The sequence below is a fragment of the Oncorhynchus gorbuscha genome, linkage group LG01 (genome assembly GCF_021184085.1).
Source record: "Oncorhynchus gorbuscha isolate QuinsamMale2020 ecotype Even-year linkage group LG01, OgorEven_v1.0, whole genome shotgun sequence".
In the NCBI taxonomy this organism is placed as follows: domain Eukaryota; kingdom Metazoa; phylum Chordata; class Actinopteri; order Salmoniformes; family Salmonidae; genus Oncorhynchus; species Oncorhynchus gorbuscha.
Window position 1 is genome coordinate 55,204,343 of NC_060173.1, and position 24,231 is coordinate 55,228,573.

Below are 24,231 nucleotides of genomic sequence, written 5' to 3' on the forward strand. Positions count from 1 at the left end.
ACTGGCCTACTTATGTAACAACCCTACAGTGTGCCTGGAGCTGATTTGATCCTCAATGTTACACCAATTGCCGTTATCCCCTAGATTTATCGTTGCCGCCACTCCTTAAAATAAACATTTGGGATGGTAACGTTTGTGTAAAATTAAATGACTAAAATCAGATAGTATGTAGAAAAGATAATGGACATATTTTAAAATAAAGATCTTTGAGAACTGATCACCAAAATAAAGAGCGTAAAGGAAAATAAAATTACAAACGTCATGGTATGGAGCCCCCATTGACTCAAACGTAAAATCAATCAGGTAACATAACACTGCATAAGTGATGACAATATGTAGAATTGCAAGAAATTAACTTGCGTTTTATCTGCACCCTAAACTTTCAGCCTGTCAAATTGCTATCTAACACCAATTTTTTTTCTTCTAGTAAAAACCTTGTAGTGCCAACGTATATTAGCATTTCATACTTTGGGGGTTTTCAATTAGGTAAATGCGGATGGGAAACCCCATGCTTCAGCATCAGTTGGGGATACATTTAATCATCTTTTTAAAAATGAATTCTACAAAAATATAATCTCATGGGGCTGCATGCCCACGGACCAGCCCCAGGTAAAGGAAATAAAAATAGGGAAAACTTCTGTGCCACCTTGACATGGGCAGTTGAGCAAAAGTCCACTTAATGTGAACCAATTTTCCTTCTCTACGATGGGCATGGCAATGTGCAAATGTGTCCATTACGTTGCACAGTTTTCTTAAAACACTTTAGAATAGGAACTAATTATATATGCAGTACTGATTTTTGGTCACAGGATGGAGCACTGGTTTGCAAGACCTTCTTGAGCATGTTGTGTGTAATGTAATAGGATAACTAACTGTAGCCTTGGTGCCAGCCTGAGATGGAAGTTCATGCTGATTGAAATGTGTGCTTCCTCACTTTTCACAGAAATCCTGTGTACAATAATTGTTTTTCTAAACATAACTGTCTGGGAAACATCTGCTGTATTTTAATTTGCGGGGACATTAATTTAAATCTCCACAAATGACTAGGTTAACATTCTGAAAATGTACTGCAAATGTTGAAAAGTTAATTGAATAAATCATGCACCGGTAGGAGGGAACATTAACTCAAATTAGTTTGGGAAATGAAAATACAAAAAATCCTTTATTTTGAGTACAACAAAGGGAGGGCAAGGTACAGAGAAGTGCAAAATAATCAATGACATTGAACCGCCCACAATTATTGTTTGATTGCAGTTTAGCTCTGGCTCAGTGGGGGGCAACCATGGGCTGTTCTGACTGAGTTAGGCCATAGGTGCATCTCAACAGTCTAAATGGACTTCCTCTCCTCACCTTCCATCGCCACGAGAAGGAGCAGGGCTTGTGAATGTGAATTTTCAAATCAGTGCAGATGAGGAAGGTGGACAAGTCAGAATATTGAGCTGCACCATAAGTAGGATGAGCCAGGCAAGATAAGCTGTGGTACTCTTACTAGAGCGCCAGTATTCAGGCTGCCTGGTCTGCAGCTGGGAGAGGTGGTAGGAATGAGAGCTGGTGCATCACATGGGACAATCATAGATATGGATGGCCCTGTCATCTCCAACAGATACGATCTTAGAACCTGTGCCGTTGTATTTCACACTCCACACCTAGGGGGGGGGGGGGAGCAGACGACAAGACTTTAACAACATGCAAGGTAGCAGTTAAGTGTAAAAACAGTGGCAGAGTTGGAAAAACATGTCACTTAAAATACTCTGTAGGCATTTCGAAACCAATTCAGAATTCAGGTGTACGACTGTACCATCAAATGTAGTCAAAAGATTTCAGATATTACTATTCTGTCAAAAAAAAATGTTTTTCAAATGCACCCCTTGAAATGATTAAATGATGGTGGGACAACCATGTGATGTTCTTTCATCAATAATCCATTCGACCTCTGAAAAGCAAGAAGAGCTCCTCTGTCTATTGTGACCAGTCGGAACGAGAGATACTGCTACAAAAGAGATTATTTTAAAAAATCAACTGCATTTGTCCATATCATTCTCTTGACTTCCTAGCAGCTTTCATTCAGACAAGAGGCTATAAATGGAAAGCAGACCAGACACTCATCTGCCTCTGATCTCTCCTCAGAGCAATGTCTGTAAATTTGGAGCTTTCTTCCAGAGAAGATTAAGCCTCCCTACAGGCGTCTGGAGTGGAGATCTAACGACAGCTCGGATTATTCAGTCTGCCAACGCTGAGACATAACAGAAACACAGGAGGGAGCATAGTAGGACAACAGCCACTTCAATTCCCATATTCTTTTGAGTGGCCAGCCACTATAACACCGAAGTCAGCAAGAGATGAGTGTACTGTATTGTATATGGCTGTTAGACCCAATAACTTATTAATCCCTTCCCTCATTTTCTTTCTTTTGTGATCAGACTGTAGGTGAAAATAATATGGCGGATTAAGGCTATGAGTCCTGTTCACCCAATCCAGAATATACTATCGAGCATGCACTTTATGGATTGTAAAAAGAGAGGTGCTTTCTAAATAAAAATGTACGGTCCTCAGGACCAATAAAATGTTCCATTAGCTGTTTGGAGTTGACTGAATGTTCTCACCTGGTCCTGATGGTCGAAAAATGTGTTGACACACGCCCTAGAGCTGGCGTCCCAAACCTTCACACTCTTGTCTGAGGAACTGAGAGGAGCAAAGACAAAAAAGTAATTTTGTCATCCCAAAAATTCACAACACTTCTTGGCGTCACACCTGTCATTTGTAGTCTGTAGACTCTAGTCCTCAAAATCTGAATGTATGTGAAATAAACAAAAAAAAACTTGTTGGAACATTTTGGAAAATAGGACCTCTTCCTTTTCCCACCATTGACGTTATAACTGATTTTACATAACTGGATTGGTGAAAGATATGCAAGTGACAATCGTTAAATAAATAAAGGTTTTATTGTCTTTGAATTAGACTTTGGCACCTGCCACTATTAAATCACATCAAATATGATCTGGGAACTTACTATTTAAAACCAAAACAGTTACTGACTTAAGACAAGCACACACACTTTACCTGGACACAAAATGCGTGTCGTCAGGGGAGAAAGCTACGTTGAGGACCCAGGACGCGTGGCCACTCAGAGTGCCTGCCAACTTGGCATGCTGCCTGTAAAACAACATTTTCCAAGTTTTAATAAAATACATACACTATATGAACAAAAAGTATGTGGACACCTACTCGTCAAACATCTCATTCCAAATCATGGGCATTAATATGGAGTTGGTCCCCCCTTTGCTGCTATAACCGCTTCTACCCTTATGGGAAGAATTTACTCGAAATCAGTGGTATTCATTGAGCGGCCCCGCATGAGCCCTTAATTTGCGGTTCACTATAATTTTCCTATTTTCCATTCATAAATGATACAATTTCAATTCCATGCAGGCCTGAATCACATCACTTTTGCTACTAGCTAATTTTGCAGTCTGGTTGACATGGATCGATTTATTGTAAAAAAGAAACGTAAAACTATTGACAAAAATGAGGGGGAAGAGCTGGAGAACATGACAGCTATGAACAAACAACCACCGGGGAAAACCTAGAAAATCAGGAAGATGGCGGCGGGGAAATGTAGCTTGCTCACGTGGCTCCAGTGGCTAAGAGAAGGATATGGTCGATTTCAAGAAGAAAACAAAGTTACAAGAGAAATGGACAGACAAGTATTTTTTTTTGTACTGCATGATGGGACCAGCTCTAGGAAGTGTCTTGGTGGTTCCAAACATCTTCCATTTAAGAACACCACTGTGTTCTTTGAGACCTTCAATGCTGCAGAAATGTTTTGGTACCCTTCCCCAAATCTGTGCTTCAACACAATCCTGTCTCGGTTTTGCTCTGACATGCACTATCAACTGTGGGACCATATATAGACAGGTGTGTCTTTCCATCAATTGAATTTACCACAGGTGGACTCTAATCAAGTTGAAGAAACATCAAGGATGATCAATGGAAACTGAATACTTAGGGAAATAAGTTTCATTATTTGAAAAAAATGTGCAAACATGTATAAAAACCCATTTTTGCTTCTTTATTATGAGGTATTTTGTGTAGAAAAAATGCATTTGATCTATTTTAGAATAAGGCTGTAATATAAAATGTGGAAAAAGTGAAGGGGTCTGAATACTTCCCGATGTATAGTGTATACACTGGCACGACATGTAGCTTTTGGATTAATTTTGGTGATTATCTGGGTCTAGGGTTAAAAGGGGAGGGTATATTACAAAGCTTTATAATTTTACCATTAAACTACGAGAATTTGTCACTTTCAACACTGTGGGAATTTATCAGGTGACATCTAGTGGCCCTGTTGGGCCCTTCAGATTTCCACAGGTGTCTAATTATCTATGGCCCTCTGTGTGGCCTTATCACATGTACAATAATAAAATATTTTTAAATAAAATAACAAAGTTATAAATTATCATCAACTTAGCGTATACCATTGGTGTTTAATGAGGGTTTCTGCATATTTACACATTTTACTATGTTTTTGTTGTCAGTGTTTTTGCTGCAAACTGGTGGCAGTTGTAGAAAAGTTAATTGAAAATGATGCTTTTTTCATTTAATTAGGCTATTTTATCTTGAACCATATGGTCCAGCCACTAGAAACATATGGACAATATAAAAAATATATAAAGTATAAATTAACAAAAAGGTTACCAAAGATTGCCATATTACTGGTAGCTTTGCAACCATGTATGTCAGTTAATATTTTTTTTCAAATAATTAAATGTTTTCCAAAAAAGGAGCGTGATAGCAACAGCAACACCCATAATCTGAGAATAGGGACTGCTTGGCATCAGACCACTGTTGATGTCTGAAAAGATCTGACAGACTTTGGGGTGATTTTAGGGTGAGCCATCACTGGAAGTCAGCATGGACCTGTGTGACATAATGTAATTTGACATTTCATTTGGATCTCAAAAGAGAACCACCAAGATTCTTAAGTTGTTTCAAATATATCCCCAATACTCAATTCATGGATACATTGCCTTGAACACAAAGCAATACAGCCATGCATTTTTTATGTTTGGAACAGTCTGTAGGATTCTTATTCTACACCACAATACCCTAAAATGAGAGCAGGCGAGACAGATGGCCTTTAACTCCCCAGTGAACTTACACGTCATAAATCTTGATGTAGCCATCATCTGAGGCTGTTACTAAGAGCTGTGAGTCTGGAGAGAACGTCAGCGATCTGATAGGCATGGCGTGACCTACAGAGAGGGAGTGGAGAGAGGGGGAGACAGCATGCTTGATTAAAACACACACAGCTTGTCTTCAGTGCTGACAATTCGTGAGAGCTATACACCTTCAATATGAAGACGCTTGACATTATCCATTGTAGATTGAGTCACATAGCAGCCAGTGAAATGTTTTACAAACCAGGTTTCCATACAACCTTTTTATGAGTAAAGTACTTAACAAATGTTGACAAAACTAAATAAGCAAAGTTGGGATCGTTTTGTGCCGGTAAAATAAATGTATGCGAGAAATGACAAAAACACCTTTTATGTGCAAATATTGATATAATAACCATAGGCGTAAACTTGTAATCACACAATGGTGTAGTATCCCACTACAACCCAGGAAAGCATGAAGTTTAATAGACTACAGATTAAATAAGTTAGAATGAACTTCACTGGGTGTTGAAAGTGTACAGTGATGTTATTTATTGGAAGGCAGCATCAAGCACAAGGGTCTTATTCTGGTGACATGACGATTGGTGCTTGGCTGTGGGAGAAAGTGGTTGAGGGACACAGAGGCCTAAGAATGTACCTTCCAGCGTATGGAGTAGTTTCCCAGTGGCAATGTCAAAGATGTTAATGATTCCATCTATAGCTCCACTGGCCAAGTACTTTCCATCTGGACTCTGGAAAAAAAAAAAAATTTAATTCATGCATTTCTGATTGTTATAAAGCTTGTTTTGAGCAGTTGTATTTCAACATTTAACAAGATGTTATTGATGTAATCATGTGGAAAATGTGGGATAAAAACTATGAACCACTGCCAGCTGAAGAACTGATTCATTATCAGGGACATTTGATAGTTGCAGCACTGACAATTCCTTAAAGGCTGTGGCTCCCGACTTTTCTCAACCTTTCTTCCCGAGCACTAAAGGTCCCGAAGCTTCTGCGCATGTTTCTTTACCTCTACTTTACACACATTTGTTGTGTCCTTCCATTCACATTTCGCACTGTCAATTGTGACTGATAGTTTGAAATAACTACAAAGCATCTCTATACCAACCATTTGATCTCAGTCTCATTGGAATATGGATTTAGATTGAGTTATAGTATCGTTTCGAAGTAGTTGAATGATGTAAAGTGAGCGAAATTCAGAACAGATGGTGTTAAACTGTAGCTAGCCTACTGGTGTATTTTCATCGACGGGGCTGTAGTAGAGCAGGTAGAGAGAGTCAAGTTCCTTGATGTCCACATGACCAAAAAACTATCATGATCCAAACACACGGCCTGGTATGGCAACTGCTCGGCATCCGACTGCAAGGTGCTACAGATGGTAATACGGCCCAGCACATCACTGGGGCCAAGCTTCCTGCAATCCAGCACTTCTATACCAAGCAGTGTCAGAGGCCCTAAAAATGGTCAGACTGTTCTCTCTGCTACCGCACAGCAAGCAGTATCGGGGGCACCAAGTCTAGGTCCAAAAGGCTCCTTAACAGATTCTACACCCAAGCCATATGACTGCTGAACAGCTAATCAAATGGCTACATGAACTATTTGCATCGACATAACCCCCCCCTTTTTTTATGCGGCTGGCAACCGTATAACGGAAGTTTACCAGGGCTCGTCATAAAGCAGGAGAATGATCTCCGCTAACCATTGCCTGACTGGCAATCGAGGGGCTACCAAGATGAGGGATCCGTCTTTCATCCCTCACTCTGTTCAAGCAGAGAAGGAAACATGCAGAGCCTCACCCTTGGCCAAGGGTGTGCCAGCATTTCCAGTCACAGTGGTGCGTATCCTGTGAACGCAAAGAATGGGCAATGAGTGTCTACATTCAGAGTCATTTAGAAGACGTTCTTTTCCAGAGCGACTTACAGGAGTGCATACATTTTTCATACTGGTCCCCCATGGGAATCAAACTCACAACCCTGGTGTTGCAAGTGCCATGCTCTACCAACAGCCACGTTTCTTTGTGCGATGCAGAGATCTACAGTGGCTAGACCGTGTGTCTCCCAGATCTAGTTGTCTCCAATCCCTGTATAGGAGATTCCCTCTGGATAACAAGTCCGCTCCCACATTCAATACACCTGGGATGTGAGTAGTGAAAGCAGGTGCGCCCTGCTCCACAGAATAATCTTGACAGTTGGTCTGTGTAGACGGAGAGAGCGTGCCACCCTGACGGTTGTGTGCCACCACAGTCATATTGTCTGCCCTGACAAGGATGTGAGAATTTTGAAGGAAAGGCAGAAATTGTATCAATGCGAGAAACACTGTCAGCAGTTCGATGTAATTAATACGAGCATGGCGGAGCTGTGGGACCACAATCCGTTTATTACTCTTCCCTCATGACTCACCACCTTCCTCGTTGACACTATACCTAGGGAAGGTTTTCCCTTGAGGAGGCAGTGAACTGTTGACTGCCCATCTCTACTGCCAGGGACGTTCCCCTTTACCTTTGGATGGACTCCCCTACTTCTCCCCCTGGGGAATGAGGTGTGCAAGACCCACCTTCCTTCTTACAAAGTTTGCACTTGTGTTTCATGGTGCTGACAGAAGGCCCAAACAGTTCCTTCGGCACAATAGGAGCATCAAGGAAAACTGCCTTTTCCTTGTCCAATAGGCTGGACAAGTTGAGCCGCAGGGCACCCCCTCCCACCATCACAAGGTTCACCCACAGACTTGGATTGCGCCTCTGCATGCTCAGAGGTTGAGAACTACAGCGATACAGATCTTGTCGCATTGGTCTTGGCTGAAATACTTTCAGCGCTGGGTTGCTGACCTGTGTCCACAACAGCACCGCAGATGGCCAGAAGTAAGAACGTTGTGTTCAATGCCCATATTGAATGTGCTGCAGCCACATAGACCTTTTAGTAATGTTTAGAATATGAAGGTGGTGAAGCACTCAGTCTTCCCAGAGAGAGCAGTGCTGGTCATAGACGAGGCACTGGGGTTCAGGTGGCTAACCAGTGACGGCCATGGCCCACCTCCTCCATGCCCTGGGTGTCCATGGCAACAAAGAGTCTGGTTTGGATCTTGCTGGAGAGGGGCTTGTCCAAATTATGTTTGGCTTCAGCCACATATGCAGGAACAGCTGAGAGGAGTCCCCAAAATGGTTTGTGAGGGGAGTTTCCTTCAACGCTGCCACCACCCACGGTTGCGGGCCAGTTGTAACAGAACCTGGTCGCTGCCCATTTACAGACATCGATCAGCCCAAAGTTCACGAGGTCGGAAGAGGGCCTTGAGCAGTGGATTTGAGTTTCCTCTTCCTCCTCATCAATTTGGAGTATTACTTTGTCGATATGGAGGTTCTGTTTTGATAGTGATTTGAGGGCTCCATATTACATACCCTACCCTCGAGAGGATGCTATGTGGGTTAGCCTCACATAGTGACGCGTTTTGTTTGGGATTTGCTCTGTGCACTCGCCAGTGAAGGGAGTTAGCAGGCCGTGCCCGCAGAACCCGGGATTAGCGGGTGATGCCGCAGCGTGCTCAAATCAAAGCAGGCAGCACACGGGGGTGTGTATCATTGCCCGCTATTGTCACCAGACATTGGTACGGATGTGAAAGTTCTTGGATGGGGGCAGGAGGCCGGCTAGGTTCTCCCTGTGCAAGGGTAGCAGGCTCAATGGCTCCGAGGAATATGATTCCCCAAGCAAAGTGTGTGCTCGGTAGTGTTTGCCTTGTGGCTAATAGCCTAGCTAGTTAGCACACTTTACTTGAGGAAGTACATGCTTTTTTTGTCTCTCCACGAACTGTGTCTCTCGAGAATCGGGCTGTGAAGCTAGGGCGGCCAGTTTAGTCAACACGGCCTGAGAGTGTGTTGTGATAAACGACAGAGGAGAACTAGCATTTCTACCGTTGCAGGTAGAAAAGCTAGTTTGGTGCAGCTAGCCTTGCGGTGAGTTAGACTGGTTAGCGCCTTGCGGCGAGAGCTAACAAAGTCTCTACAGCTAGCCGTGTGGCACTGATAGGAATTTCATGAATAATGACTAAACAATATCTACATTTAAATATAACTATAACTAATTAAACTCTACCCTGTTTTATTATATCTGATTAATAAAGTTAGTTCATATGGAAGGGATTATGTAGCATGAACAAGGAGTAATTAAACATAATAAACACCATTCCAACTAGGTTGGGGAGAAATGGGTTGAGGGTTTTAAGTCAGCAAAAAGGATCATTAACCTGTTTGAACCGACTCAACTTTAACTCTGGAGAGTTTAGATAAGACAGCGAGAGCCTCTCTAGGTTTTCGTTATCTGGAACTGTCTGCTGAATAGTGATGGATAATGGTGAGACTTCAGAAGTTAATCTTGATATAGTGTGTGTGAGAGGATTGTGCACTAGTGGGTTGAAATGAACTTCTGAACCTGCTTTGCCTTGGTCGAGAGGAGATTCATTCTATAACTAACGTCATATTTTGTATATAAACTGTTGTTCGTGGTTTTATGGCAGCGTGCTCCGAGAATAAATACTATTATCTAAGAGTATTTTATGCAAATAAGAATCTTACAAATTCTTAGAAACAGAGTGATTTTAATTAATGACAGGCACTAGCTAAATGGAGACTGACGAGTAGAAAATGTATTCTACTCCCAGCAAAATGTACCTTTCGGTCAGCAGTCAGCACTCAACACTATCAACTAGGGATGCACGATATATCGGTGAACATATCCGAATCGGCCAATATTAGCTCAAAAATGCCAACGTCAACACAAGGTCTAGCTTAACGCCGATGTGAAAACCGATGTCAAAGCTGTCCTATATAACGTAGGTACATGACACAATGACACCACGTAAAACTTTGCGCTACACTGGTAACACAGCATTCCTAACCCACAATACATGCTGTGTGGATTGAGCAGTCAACCAAGTCCAGCAGTGATTTGAAAGAGTAAGAACATTTCAGCGAGACAACGCAAAAGCGAAATCCATTAACGCCAAGACAATGGGATTCATTGCCGTTGGCAAGCAACCGTTCTGTCGTGAGTGATGTTGGCCTTCGCCGACTGGTCGAGCACCGGTACACAATATCAAGTGCGCTATTTTTCAGATGTTGCCCTACCAGAGTTACACAGTAATAGCGTCACTGCTATTAGCTTCACGGCTGACATTTGCACCAGCGATATCAGCCCCATGAGCATGCTGAGTCTTGACAGCACAGTGGGTCGTCGAGGATTGCATGCTCATGATTGTGCTGGTTGTCATACCGCTGCTGCCATTTCAATGGCATTTGAGAACATGTTTCAAACATGAACACACTAGGTAGCTCCATTCGAACAACTGACTCGAGAAATAAGCTCATCAACTGCGTCTGCAGCAGACATGATACCCTCAGTCATGGCATTGAAACGCCTGCTCAACAACACTGCTGATACAGGCTGTGAACAAGCGATTCGGTGGCATTCCCTCTTTAATGCGTCGCCACCATGCTCGATGCAATGTAAAAGGACCGCTACTTCGATGCAGACAAGAAACAGGGTTTATGTGAAATGTTACATACACAGCTGGACAAAATGGAAACGGACACAGTGACAGTGTGCACCGAGGAAGAGAGGCCACGGACAGAGCTGAAACTTCCCTGCTTGACATGTATGATGAAATCTTGGTTGAGAACAAAACGACTGAACAAATAAACAACAAAACAGGAAGTAAGTGAAATAAATGGCTTTTGATTATGTTTTACTGGTAATGGCAACTTAAGTAAATGCCAACAAAATAACGTTTTGGTCAGTATGGTGTGTGTGTACTATTTAACTGTACGAGAATGCTTAAAAGGCAGCTAAAATTTGAAATATGTTGGTTTAGCTTTTTTGGCAAGAAAATATTGAATATTTTCATATTGGTGCATCACTACAATCAACAGGAGCAAATGTCCTACATACATCAGCATTACCCTCACGGTTTGCCTGAGAAAGGTTCAGTAGGAAGAAATGGAATCTAGTCGTTCTGAGGAAAGCTTTTAGTGAACACAGTCACTTCATCAAAGAAGTCGTGAGAATGACCAGTTGGCGGGAGAGTGGCTCTCTTCATGTAAGAGGGGCTCACCTCATTCCCCACAGTACCTGTTCAACAGATGCTGTGTGATTGGATACTTCAAGCTTGTGACCCGCCCTAAGGCGTATCCCCATAAGTGACACACCGAAACAAGTATTAGAAATATAACTGCATTCCCAGAGATGTTCTATACTCAAGTCAACATAACTCATAACGACCAGCCTGTGTTGGGTGTAGTGCATTTACAGAGATGCACATTAAGTCATTTTCACAAATTGCTTTCCCAGAGTGCAAATGGAGAGCCCTTATGCTAATTGTACATGTGTATGGTGTTATTATTTTTAAAAGGCCCAGTGCTGTCAAAATAGATGTTCCTGTTTTATGTTGTTGAAACTAGCAAACACTGTAAAAGTGTGAAAAATGTGTGTGGGGACCTATAAAATGTATTTTGAGTGAACACTTGTTCCACTGTAATAATCAGTAAAATGTCCCACAATAAACATTCAATCTTGATTGTTTCTTACGTAGGCTATACTCAGAATGAATTTCCCTCTGGTGTCCAAAGAGTACTCCTTCTTGCCGCTTTCAACCCCAAAGATGTTGACCTTTCCAAGATGGCTTCCTGTGGCAATGTATTTGGAGTCTGGGGAGAAGGCTACTGTCCATGCATCAACTGGAACGAGACAAAATACCCTTCATTACATTACTGAATACAGAAAACCAGAGAGAGAAAACATAAGGGTGACATCGAAGCCCACAGAAGTAAAAGCCAGGCGCTACTTTGTTTCTCCTTAAGCTGTTCTATTGGAACGACAAGAGAAACAGAATAAAGGTGTAATCCTGGATGACCCTTGAGGGTACTATACAGTGTGAACAGCACTTAAGTAAAAAATACTTTTAAGGTATCTGTACTGTATTATTTATATTTTGGAAAACTTTTACTTCACTACATTCCTAAAGAAAAAAAAAAAAACATTTTTACTCCATACATTCTCTGACACCCAAAAGTACTCGTTACATTTTAAATGCTTAGCAGGACAGAAAAATGGTCCAATTCACGCACTTAAAAGAGACCATCCCTGGTTATCCCTACTGCCTGATCTGGCGGACTCACTAAACAGAAGTTTTGTTTTGGAAAGGGGATACCTAGTCAGTTGTACAACTGAATGCGTTCAACTGAAATGTGTCTACCACATTTAACCCAACCTCTCAATCAGAGAGAGGAGCGGAGGGCTGCCACCACTGGTGAACAGTCACAATGTTAGTCAGCTCAGCAGGCTTTATAACCAATTTATTGAGTTATAACTCCTATGGCTCTGGCCTGAACTACAATTAGTCAACAACTAAATAAATCATACACAACTGCAGAGGGGAATATGTCTTGTGTCAATAGCTTTGGCTGCAAGTTTGTCGGTCGTGGTCACTCAGTTGAGCCATGTGAGCCTTGTACAGGGTGGCAGCTTGACAAAACCTGACCCTATGAACCACATTTGAGCATAGTACTTCATCTTCAATGTTGAAGATCAGGGTTGTGGTCAATCCCAAATCATGAAAAAAATAACTGAATGGGCTTTTTCAATTGATGGAGTTTACATTAATTTCCTGAATGAAAATCGCATTGTCCCCAGCCTTTGCTGCTACACATGCCCTCGCCGGACATAATGTGGCTGAAAAGCCACCAGACAATGTCCTACCTGGGCCCGCATCCATGGACTTGATCTGCTTGCCGAACTCAAGGTCCCAGAGGCGTATGTGGGCATCCAGCGAGCTGGAGGCTGCTATGGCTCCGTTGGGACTGACGTCCACTGAGACTATACCCAGCTGGTGGCCCTCCAGGGTCCACTGCAGCTCCAGCTTTTCGTCTGACCTGAGTGGCAAGAGCGAGAACAGAGCAGTCAACTTAGTGTAGACCGACCGTACTGGCTGAATTCAATTGGATTCGAAATATGCAGTGTATTACCATTTCCAGACTTTCACCATGTCGTCCAGGGAGCCAGTGACTATTGTCTCCAATCCATCCCGCTCACTTCTACCCCACGCAGCAGTCCAGATGGCATCGTCGTGGGCTGTGGGCAAACACACATATTAGACACACCAAAAATGGAATTACAAGGTGTCAAATGACATTCCATTTGAAGGAAAATATGAATATCAATATGTAATGAGTCTGTAACAATATTGAGGATGAATTAAGACAAAACTCACCATGTTCTTGCTTGAACAGAATACTGTACTGGAAAGAAAACAAATTGTTATTGAATCACGCACAGGTAGCTTTCACAACTCATTATGTGATCACCTTACATGGCTTCCCCCTACCTGAAACAGAATCTGGGTTTACAGGAGACATTGAATATGGCGATTATTTTAAGCCACGGCAGCTGCCATTCACCAGCTTAAAAATTCACTCAGTACTTACAAAATAATGGAGTTTCGCTAAGCAACTATTGTCCTTACTGCCGGCATGTTCTTCAAAAACAAGGTCTAAATCCACTGCCAATAAAATCACTCATTACTGCCATTACTGATCCAGCAGCAGGAAAGGTCTGATTTTATCCAGAGAGGTAAGAGGTAAAGCCAAAATAAGCCCAATGAGTTTCTATAGCCTTCACGCTTTTGGGACAACAACTCATTGTTAGGGCGGAGACATGAGCATCAAAACACATACATACATACATACATACATACATATATATATATAGACATTTGCAGTGCCAGTCAAAAGTTTAGACACCTACTCATTCCAGGGTTTTTCTTTATTTTTACTATTTTCTTCATCGTAAAATAATAGTGAAGACATCAAAACTATGAAACAACACATTGGGAATCACATAGTAAATCAAGAAAAAGTGTTGAATCAAAATAGATTTTATATTTGAGATTCTTCAAAGTAGCCACCCTTGACAGCTTTGCACACTCTTGGCATTCTCTCAACCAGCTTCATGAGGTCGTCACCTGGAATGCATTTCAATTAACAGGTGTGCCTTGTACCGTGTCTTTTTAAATGTAACCTTTATTTAACTAGGCAAGTCAGTTAAGAACAAATTCTTATTTACAATGACGGCGTACCGGGGAACAGTGGGTTAACTGCCTTGTTCAGGGGCAGAACGACAGATTTGTACCTTTTTACCTAACCTTTCAGTTACTGGCCCAATGCTCTAACCACTGTGTTTGACTTATTTCAGAGAAAGAAAATGCATACCACATTCAATTATTTACACAATTAAATGTATCATATAACAATTAAGTAGTAATCGGTGGAACTACGGAAAAGTTATTTAACAAGTTACTATCTCCTGACTAAACAAGATATTTCTCTTACGTCAGTCCATCAGTTATTTAATTCTTAATTACCTTCAGTCTCATTCGGAATGTCGCAAAACTCTTGGATATCTGCATAAACCCTAGCATAAATGATGAATCTGCGATATACTAATTGGCTTAATTATTTATTTACTAACTAACCAATTACATAAACAAACAGGATAGCTTGCACATTGATTACTCCACAATGCAATGAAACGTCCCTAGTGGACAAAACTGATATGACGGCTTGTTACACAAAATGCCGGATTCAAAAAAAGAGGGAAAGGGAGACAGGAATTCCACTAACGTACATACAGCTGATAACTATGCTCATGGAAATGTGAATACTTTGCTAATGAACGGCCGCTCTTTCTAAATAATTGCAATGTACATATTTATGCGTGTATGTCTTTGCTGTCTCTCCGTTTAAAAGGCGTAAACAGCTGCAGACTGAATGTTCCTGTGTAGTCTTCATCTTCTGAGTTTCTAACCATTTCAACATGCAGCCACTCTCCACATTTTTCTGGTCTCATAAAGTCTGACCATTCATGACGTCCGGTTCCACACCGTCCGCCTGCTTGGTCTCTAGTCTTGTAGTTTTCTTAACCATTTGTAACGTATTCAGCTTGCACTGCACGTAACTGGTCTATAGAGTTCTTCAGCAGGTCCTTTGAAACACTTGGGGGAAAAGGCCGTTCCATTATGTTTGGCAGAATGTTTGTACTCGCATGGGCGTGGTTACTGACTGGATAAACTTTACATTAATTTATTTTCTCATTTAGAAGGCTAAGATCACATTTCACCTCACAAATAGTTTACATTTACATGTGTGACCAGACAAATGTGAATTCTGATTGATGTGAATTTTATACCAATGAAAGTTAGATGATGGAAGACTTGTGGATGAGTGTGTGAAGCGTGGGTGTGTTTTTCAAAAGCTGTTTGAAAGTTATGTAAAAGTTGGTGAGCTATATGTTTATCAGTCTATCATTTTAATAATTAATTGTTCTTATGGTATTATGTTTCATCAGTTGCATGCCTGGGTTGTATTCATTAGGCATCAAATATATAACAGACTGAAACAGAGGGAGCTCTACCAGCACTGGTCCAATAAGTAGCCCTTGTTGTCCTTGTTGTCGTTTGGAAAAGGTGTGCACTAATGAACACAACCCATGTCTCATGACTTGTAGTTCTGAGAAATATTGGAAGGCCTACTTCTAGTGGTTGTAGCAATAGATAACTTGTTAGTTTAGACATTTTTTGTATCGTTATCAATTTGCACAGTTCTGCAAAGAACATAGTGAAAAACTGCTTTTTTGTCCTGCAAGGGATTGAAAAAAAAAAATGTGATCTGAAAAATCGATAATATTTTTGGGGGATTTTCATACTGGTGATTTTGAATGTGGTAAAATTGTCATTCTATCCAGCCAATGAACTCAGCATGAATGTTATTGTAATAGCACATTGCATTGATATTTATAATTTGTAAGTCGCTCTGGATAAGAGCGTCTGCTAAATGACTTAATCCTACAAGTTCCACAACATTTGGATGTAAACCTGAAATATACACATTCAGAGATAAATTTATGTTGTTATACCGTCCTTAACTTCTTATGGTATAGGGGACGCTTGCGTTCCACTTGGCCATAAGCCAGGGAAAATGTAGCGCTGCAAATTCAAGTAAAATGATATAAAAATCAAACTTTCATTAAATCACACATGTAAGATACTAAATTAAAAGCTACACTCGTTGTGAATCCAGCCAACATGTGAGATTTTTAAAGCGAAAGCATAAGAAGCTATCATCTGATGATAGCACAACAGTAAACAAAGAGGGTAGCATATTTCAACCCTGCAGGCGCTACACAAAATGCAGAAATAAAATATAAAATGTGCCTTTGACGAGCTTCTTTTGTTGGCACTCCAATATGTCCCATAAACATCACAATTGGTCCTTTTGTTCGATTAATTCCGTCCATATATATTCAAAATGTCCATTTATTTTGAGTGTTCCGGAGTTCTAAATTGAGCAGCTGCTGAAAAATGAGCTCCTGTATATATTGAGATTTAAATGTTTTTTTAGAGTGAAGTACATCGAAAAAATCAAGAGAAAACTGCAAGACTCAATAGAAGACAAAACCAGGAACAAACCAAAAAAGACGGGCTTTTGAAAAATTAACTATTTTTCATAAAATTGTACAGTTATCTTAGCTAGTTGAATTGCTAGCAGAATTGTTTACTTGTTGCTAAGCAGTTGCTAGGGACTCTCCTGTAAGAAGCTAGCTAGCTTACAAAGAATAACAACAAAAAATATCTAGTTAACAGAAGAAAGGAAGACTAAATAAGGACAAAAGAAGGACAGAAGAAAAAGGAAAAGAAAGAGGACAACAAAGTGAAACAGTCAGCACTTCTATTGCAACTTCGTATTTCGTCGTCCTAACATAGTCTACACTGCTATCTGCCCAGCAGCTAGCCAGCTAGCAAACGTCCACTGTCTACCGAATAGCAGCACTGTAGAAACTATTACACTCAACTGAACGACTTGATTAGTGTAGTGTTAGCTAGCTACATAGTTGTCTTTGCTGTCTTCGTATCCAAGATAATTGTGTAGTTTAGAGCGTGTAGTCTTAGAGTGATTATCTTAATTTACCGAGGTTAGCTAGCCAGCTATTTGTCGTCCTTAACGTAGGAGACTCTGCTAGCTAGCCAACAGCTAGCCAACGTCTACTGAATAGAACTTCCGCACTCAACAACCCGGTCGCATTCCGCTTCGCTCCACAGGTAGTATCACATTTTTCATTTCATTTCTTTACAGCACAACGGTTTGATTTGTTTGATCGTAGCTAGCTACATAGCTAGCTACATAGCCGTCTGTGTATCAAAGATAATTGTGTAGTCTAGAGCGATTTTCTAGGTTAGCTAGCCAGCTATTGTTGTTCTTTTAACGCAACGTAACGTAATCAACACTGCTAGCTAGCCAGCTAGCCCCGAATAGCAGCACTGTATAAACTATTACACTCAACGGAACGACTTGATTAGTGTAGTGTCAACAACGCAGCCACTGCCAGCTAGCCTACAAAGTCAACAACGCAGCCACTGCCAGCTAGCCTACTTCAGCAGTATTGTATCATTTTAATCATTTTAGTCAATAAGATTCTTGCTACGTAAGCTTAACTTTCTGAACATTCGAGACGTGTAGTCCACTTGTCATTCCAATCTCCTTGCATTAGCGTAGCCTCTTCTGTAGCCTGTCAACTATGTGTCTGTCTATCCCTGTTCTCTCCTCTCTGCACATACCATACAAACGCTCCACACCGCGTGGCCGCTGCCACCCTAATCTGGTGGTCCCAGCGCGCACGACCCACGTGGAGTTCCAGGTCTCCGGTAGCCTCTGGAACTGCCGATCTGCGGCCAACAAGGCAGAGTTCATCTCAGCCTATGCCTCCCTCCAGTCCCTCGACTTCTTGGCACTGACAGAAACATGGATCACCACAGATAACACTGCTACTCCTACTGCTCTCTCTTCGTCCGCCCACGTGTTCTCGCACACCCCGAGAGCTTCTGGTCAGCGGGGTGGTGGCATCGGGATCCTTATCTCTCCCAAGTGGTCATTCTCTCTTTCTCCCCTTACCCATCTGTCTATCGCCTCCTTTGAATTTCATGCTGTCACAGTTACCAGCCCTTTCAAGCTTAACATCCTTATCATTTATCGCCCTCCAGGTCCCCTCGGAGAGTTCATCAATGAGCTTGATGCATTGATAAGCTCCTTTCCTGAGGACGGCTCACCTCTCACAGTTCTGGGCGACTTTAACCTCCCCACGTCTACCTTTGACTCATTCCTCTCTGCCTCCTTCTTTCCACTCCTCTCCTCTTTTGACCTCACCCTCTCACCTTCCCCCTACTCACAAGGCAGGCAATACGCTCGACCTCATCTTTACTAGATGCTGTTCTTCCACTAACCTCATTGCAACTCCCCTCCAAGTCTCCGACCACTACCTTGTATCCTTTTCCCTCTCGCTCTCATCCAACACTTCCCACACTGCCCCTACTCGGATGGTATCGCGCCGTCCCAACCTTCGCTCTCTCTCCCCCGCTACTCTCTCCTCTTCCATCCTATCATCTCTTCCCTCTGCTCAAACCTTCTCCAACCTATCTCCTGATTCTGCCTCCTCAACGCTCCTCTCCTCCCTTTCTGCATCCTTTGACTCTCTATGTCCCCTATCTTCCAGGCCGGCTCGGTCCTCCCCTCCCGCTCCATGGCTTGACGACTCATTGCGAGCTCACAGAACAGGGCTCCGGGCAGCCGAGCGGAAATGGAGGAAAACTCGCCTCCCTGCGGATCTGGCATCCTTTCGCTCCCTCCTCTCTACATTTTCCTCCTCTGTCTCTGCTGCTAAAACCACTTTCTACCACTCTAAATTTCAAGCATCTGCCTCTAACCCTAGGAAGCTCTTTGCCACCTTCTCCTCCCTCCTGAATCCTCCTCCCCCCCCCCCTCCTCCCCTCTCTGCAGATGACTTCGTCAACCATTTTGAAAAGAAGGTCGACGACATCCGATCCTCGTTTGCTAAGTCAAACGACACTGCTGGTTCTGCTCACACTGCCCTACCCTGTGCTCTGACCTCTTTCTCCCTCTCTCTCCAGATGAAATCTCGCGTCTTGTGACGGCCGGCCGCCCAACAACCTGCCCGCTCGACCCTATCCCCTCCTCTCTTCTCCAGACCATTTCCGGAGACCTTCTCCCTTACCTCACCTCGCTCATCAACTTATCCCTGACCGCTGGCTACGTCCCTTCCGTCTTCAAGAGAGCGAGAGTTGCACCCCTTCTGAAAAAACCTACACTCGATCCCTCCGATGTTAACAACTACAGACCAGTATCCCTTCTTTCTTTTCTCTCCAAAACTCTTGAACGTGCCGTCCTTGGTCAGCTCTCCCGCTATCTCTCTCAGAATGACCTGCTTGATCCAAATCAGTCAGGTTTCAAGACTAGTCATTCAACTGAGACTGCTCTTCTCTGTATCACGGAGGCGCTCCGCACCGCTAAAGCTAACTCTCTCTCCTCTGCTCTCATCCTTCTAGACCTATCGGCTGCCTTCGATACTGTGAACCATCAGATCCTCCTCTCCACCCTCTCCGAGTTGGGCATCTCTGGCGCGGCCCACGCTTGGATTGCGTCCTACCTGACAGGTCGCTCCTACCAGGTGGCGTGGCGAGAATCTGTCTCCTCACCACGCGCTCTCACCACTGGTGTCCCCCAGGGCTCTGTTCTAGGCCCTCTCCTATTCTCGCTATACACCAAGTCACTTGGCTCTGTCATAACCTCACATGGTCTCTCCTATCATTGCTATGCAGACGACACACAATTAATCTTCTCCTTTCCCCCTTCTGATGACCAGGTGGCGAATCGCATCTCTGCATGTCTGGCAGACATATCAGTGTGGATGACGGATCACCACCTCAAGCTGAACTTCGGCAAGACGGAGCTGCTCTTCCTCCCGGGGAAGGACTGCCCGTTCCATGATCTCGCCATCACGGTTGACAACTCCATTGTGTCCTCCTCCCAGAGCGCTAAGAACCTTGGTGTGATCCTGGACAACACCCTGTCGTTCTCAACTAACATCAAGACGGTGGCACGTTCCTGTAGGTTCATGCTCTACAACATCCGCAGAGTACGACCCTGCCTCACACAGGAAGCGGCGCAGGTCCTAATCCAGGCACTTGTCATCTCCCGTCTGGATTACTGCAACTCGCTGTTGGCTGGGCTCCCTGCCTGTGCCATTAAACCCCTACAACTCATCCAGAACGCCGCAGCCCGTCTAGTGTTCAACCTTCCCAAGTTCTCTCACGTCACCCCGCTCCTCCGCTCTCTCCACTGGCTTCCAGTTGAAGCTCGCATCCGCTACAAGACCATGGTGCTTGCCTACGGAGCTGTGAGGGGAACGGCACCTCAGTACCTCCAGGCTCTGATCAGGCCCTACACCCAAATAAGGGCACTGCGTTCATCCACCTCTGGCCTGCTCGTCTCCCTACCACTGAGGAAGTACAGTTCCCGCTCAGCCCAGTCAAAACTGTTCGCTGCTCTGGCTCCCCAATGGTGGAACAAACTCCCTCACGACGCCAGGACAGCGGAGTCAATCACCACCTTCCGGAGACACCTGAAACCCCACCTCTTTAAGGAATACTTAGGATAGGATAAAGTAATCCTTCTCACCCCCCCCCTTAAAATATTTAGATGCACTATTGTAAAGTGGCTGTTCCACTGGATGTCATAAGGTGAATGCACCAATTTGTAAGTCGCTCTGGATAAGAGCGTCTGCTAAATGACTTAAATGTAAATGTAAATGAGTGTTTGATACAGAAGAAAATTGCTTCCAAATTGTGCAAAGTCACTACAAAATACTTCAAAAGTTGCCTGTAAACATTGCCAAAACAATTCAAACTACTTTTGTAATACAACTTTAGGTATTTTTAAACGTTAATAAATCGATCAAATTGAAGATGGGTCTATCTGTGTTCAATACAGGAAGACAACCAACCAAGCTACTTTTCAAGTCTTGCACAACTCTCAACAGTGTTACGCAGTTCCTAGATGGCCGTACTTCTTCATTGCACAAATGAATAACCTCAACCAAAGACTGGTGACATCCAGTGGAAGTGGTAGGAACTGAAAACAAGTTCCTAAGAAATATCGTTTCCCAATGAGAACTCAGTGAACAGACAGAGACCTCAAAAAAAAAATCTGAACGGTTAGTCCTCGGGGTTTTGCCTGCTACATAAGTTCTGTTATACTCTCAGACATGATTCAAACCGTTTTAGAAACTTCAGAGTGTTTTCTAACAAAATCTACTAATAATATGCATATCTTATATTCTTGGCATGAGTAGCAGGAAGTTGAAATTGGGCACGCTATTTATCCAAAAGTGAAAATGCTGCCCCCTATATCTTAAGTTAATGAGATCCCAAAACAACAACCGAGCTGACAATTGTTCTTTAAGTACCCACGGACCCTTCCAACTGTTCGGATTACAGAAATATATTTTGATGTTACCGTACTGCAACTCTCACTCTGTTGTAACAAAGGGATTTTTTACTTCAATTTCTGCAGAGTGGGAGAGTGTTTTCAGTATTTACAACAGTCATGAAACAGCCAACTTCACCCCTCTCCCCCTCTGCGGGAGAGAGAGGGCGCTGTAGAGCATAACCACTGTAACCCGAATCTTCAGATCTTCACAGGAGAGTCATGACACTTGTTAAAAGTTATTTTGTGGAATTTCTTTCCTTCTTAATGCATTTGAGCCAATCAGTTGTGTTGTGACAAGGTAGGGGTAGTATGCAGAAGATAGCCCTATTTGGTAAAAGACCAAGTCCATATTATGGCAAGAATAGCTCAAATAGGCAAAGAGAAACAACAGTCCATCACTACTTTAAGACATGATGGTCAGACAATCCGGAAAATTAAGAACTTCAAAACTTTTTGAGTAGGCAACATTTCTGGGATCTTTTATTTCTGCTCATGAAACCAACATTTCACATGTTGTGTTCATATTTTTGTTCAGTGTAGCTTCTTCCGGTTTGATGCAGTCCAAGACAGGCACTACGTAATCATATTTTATGGTGAATAACACAGCTATGTCAGCTATTAGTCTACTAAAGCGTAAGTCGGCTTGTTTAGTTACCATTTCACCCTCCCTGCTCCCCATGTCACGCGCTCACAGTAGGGCCAATCCCCGTCTGCTAGAACTGCACCTTTCTCCCTCCTCTCATGCTTTAACAGCTCTGGTTAATAAAAAGTAGATTAAAATTACTTTTCTGCAGCTTCCCTTACTTGGATCGGATCAGACCAAGTCTAGATCTGACCAGGTCAATATGTAACGAGACTAGTTGTATTCGGGTCCACTCAGAATGGGTCTCTATATTAAAAAACAAATATTTAGGCATATCAGGTCCGAGTGGGAATGAACGGATTTCAGAACGGATCCAAAACTCTTATCCTCAGCATCATTCAGACGGAGATAACATTCCAATTAGTCAATGGGTATCGTTGGAATGCAAGCCGCATATCCTGAGTGCCCAATGATGTAGAATTTGAAACTTATCACCACACAGCCCCAACAGTCATACAGGAAGGATACTGGCCTTGTCGCTGCATCTATCCTAGAATTGTTAGTCTATCCCAAAATTGTGCAGCTACCTGGACAGCTAACTTCCATTAAATGGTATTATGGCAGCCATATTGGATTTAAGGCTAAATCCATGATGGTCCTAAAGAGAATCTGTGGCAAGTTACCTTGTACACAAATTCTGATGTCAGAGCCCACTGTGACTAGATTATACTAGCCACAGATTATACTAGCCACAACAATAAAAACCTGTAACTGTATGCATCTTTGTCAGATAGGATGATACAGCACTGAACGAGAGCAAATTCGACTTGGAAAGTTGTCTATTGTATTATGTACCAAAAAGTAAAGCTTACTTTCTTCATAAATATTCAATGACTTTTGCAGTACAATATTTTTACACAACCATCCATTTCATAAATGGGCGACATTAGGGATGTGAAAAAACATGGATGTGTTTTGTTCTACCTCGGGTAGGGAGGGGTATCTCACTAGCATATGTTGACACTATTAAATTTGAAATGCTGGTGAATGGCTGCTTCATGGCTTAAAATGAGAACCGCCATATTCAACGTCTTCTGTAAATCCAGATTTTGGTTCACCCCCAAACAGAGATTTACTGAGAGAATGAATGAACCTGACTGAATGTCTGAAACAGACACACTCACGTTGATTCCAGCACGCCTGTATGTTTCTTACTCGCAAGATTAGCCAATCAGCTAACTGTTAGCTAGCTACCTAAAACAACAGAACATTACAGACCTAGGAAGTAACGTTAACATGCTACTAACCTTGGCTTTGGCTAACGTTAGCTAATTATTTCACTTACTTGAGTGCTCATAGTTGTTCGTTAAATCTTGCAAGTAGTTTTACGTCCTGAAAGTAAAACAATTCACATAACGTTAGCTAAGTAAAGTTAGCTAGCTAAATAGCTATTTCTCTACCTGGTAAAGCTAGCTAGCGTTATAGCTACTCCAGAAATGCAGAAAAAAAATATAATAAACTAGAACACCTGGATATAGCTGAAAGATGCATATTAATTAGTGATGTTACGTTTGATACTGGAGCACCAAGGCAAGCGTCGAAATCGCGAAGCAGCCAACGTCGAAGCGCTGTTCTTCTTCTTCGGTGGGGTTTATCGGCGGTTGGTATCCAACGTTATGGTGCATTACCGCCACGTACTGTACTGGAGTGTGGGCCAGAGTCAGGGAGAAACTAAATCGTACCTGCCAGCCCCGATGCTCTTAAAAAAATATATATATATATTTGAGACTATATCTAATGACGTTCTACTCAATATACTCTTTAAACTAATTTCCTGTGCCCCCTTTTTTTAAACCACGTTGCAAAATGCGATATCCCACTACTTCTCCTTCTTCTGACTTGCCTAGTTAAATAAAGGTTACATTTATTGGCAGACTCACACTTTACATTTACATTTAAGTCATTTAGCAGACGCTCTTATCCAGAGCGACTTACAAGGTCTATTGCTGCCACCTTCTTTAGGGGGTAGTGAAATATCTTTGGAGATAAATTATAGTCAAGTATACAATCACATATAGTATGATTTGAACTCATTA

At 42.5% G+C, this 24,231-nt stretch overlaps 1 protein-coding gene across 3 annotated transcripts; it reads right to left on the reverse strand.

Moving 5' to 3' along the window:
- Nucleotides 1–1,143: 1,143 nt before the first annotated feature.
- Nucleotides 1,144–23,843, reverse strand: wdr61 (WD repeat domain 61). Of its 3 annotated transcripts, none has more exons than XM_046357251.1 (11): nucleotides 23,705–23,843; nucleotides 23,481–23,527; nucleotides 13,431–13,458; nucleotides 13,186–13,291; nucleotides 12,920–13,092; nucleotides 11,750–11,898; nucleotides 5,818–5,911; nucleotides 5,162–5,255; nucleotides 3,061–3,153; nucleotides 2,604–2,682; nucleotides 1,144–1,646 (listed from the first exon to the last, which is right to left on the reverse strand). In XM_046357251.1, exons 2-11 carry the CDS (start codon nucleotides 23,490–23,492, stop codon nucleotides 1,557–1,559), a joined length of 918 nt encoding a protein of 305 aa, XP_046213207.1. In that variant the 5' UTR covers nucleotides 23,493–23,527; nucleotides 23,705–23,843; the 3' UTR covers nucleotides 1,144–1,556. The 3 variants fall into 3 exon arrangements, with proteins under 3 accessions (XP_046213207.1, XP_046213216.1, XP_046213224.1); XM_046357260.1 differs by having other exon boundaries at nucleotides 23,664–23,752; XM_046357268.1 differs by having other exon boundaries at nucleotides 13,431–13,453; nucleotides 23,705–23,726.
- Between the last annotated feature and the right edge of the window lie 388 nt (nucleotides 23,844–24,231).

Coding starts and splice junctions, on each gene's coding strand:
- wdr61 (XM_046357251.1), bottom strand. Junction 13,093..13,185: donor ATGGTGAAAGTCTGGAAATG/GTAATACACTGC, acceptor CTTGCCACTCAG/GTCAGACGAAAAGCTGGAGC. Junction 1,647..2,603: donor TTTTCGACCATCAGGACCAG/GTGAGAACATTC, acceptor CCCCCCCCCTAG/GTGTGGAGTGTGAAATACAA.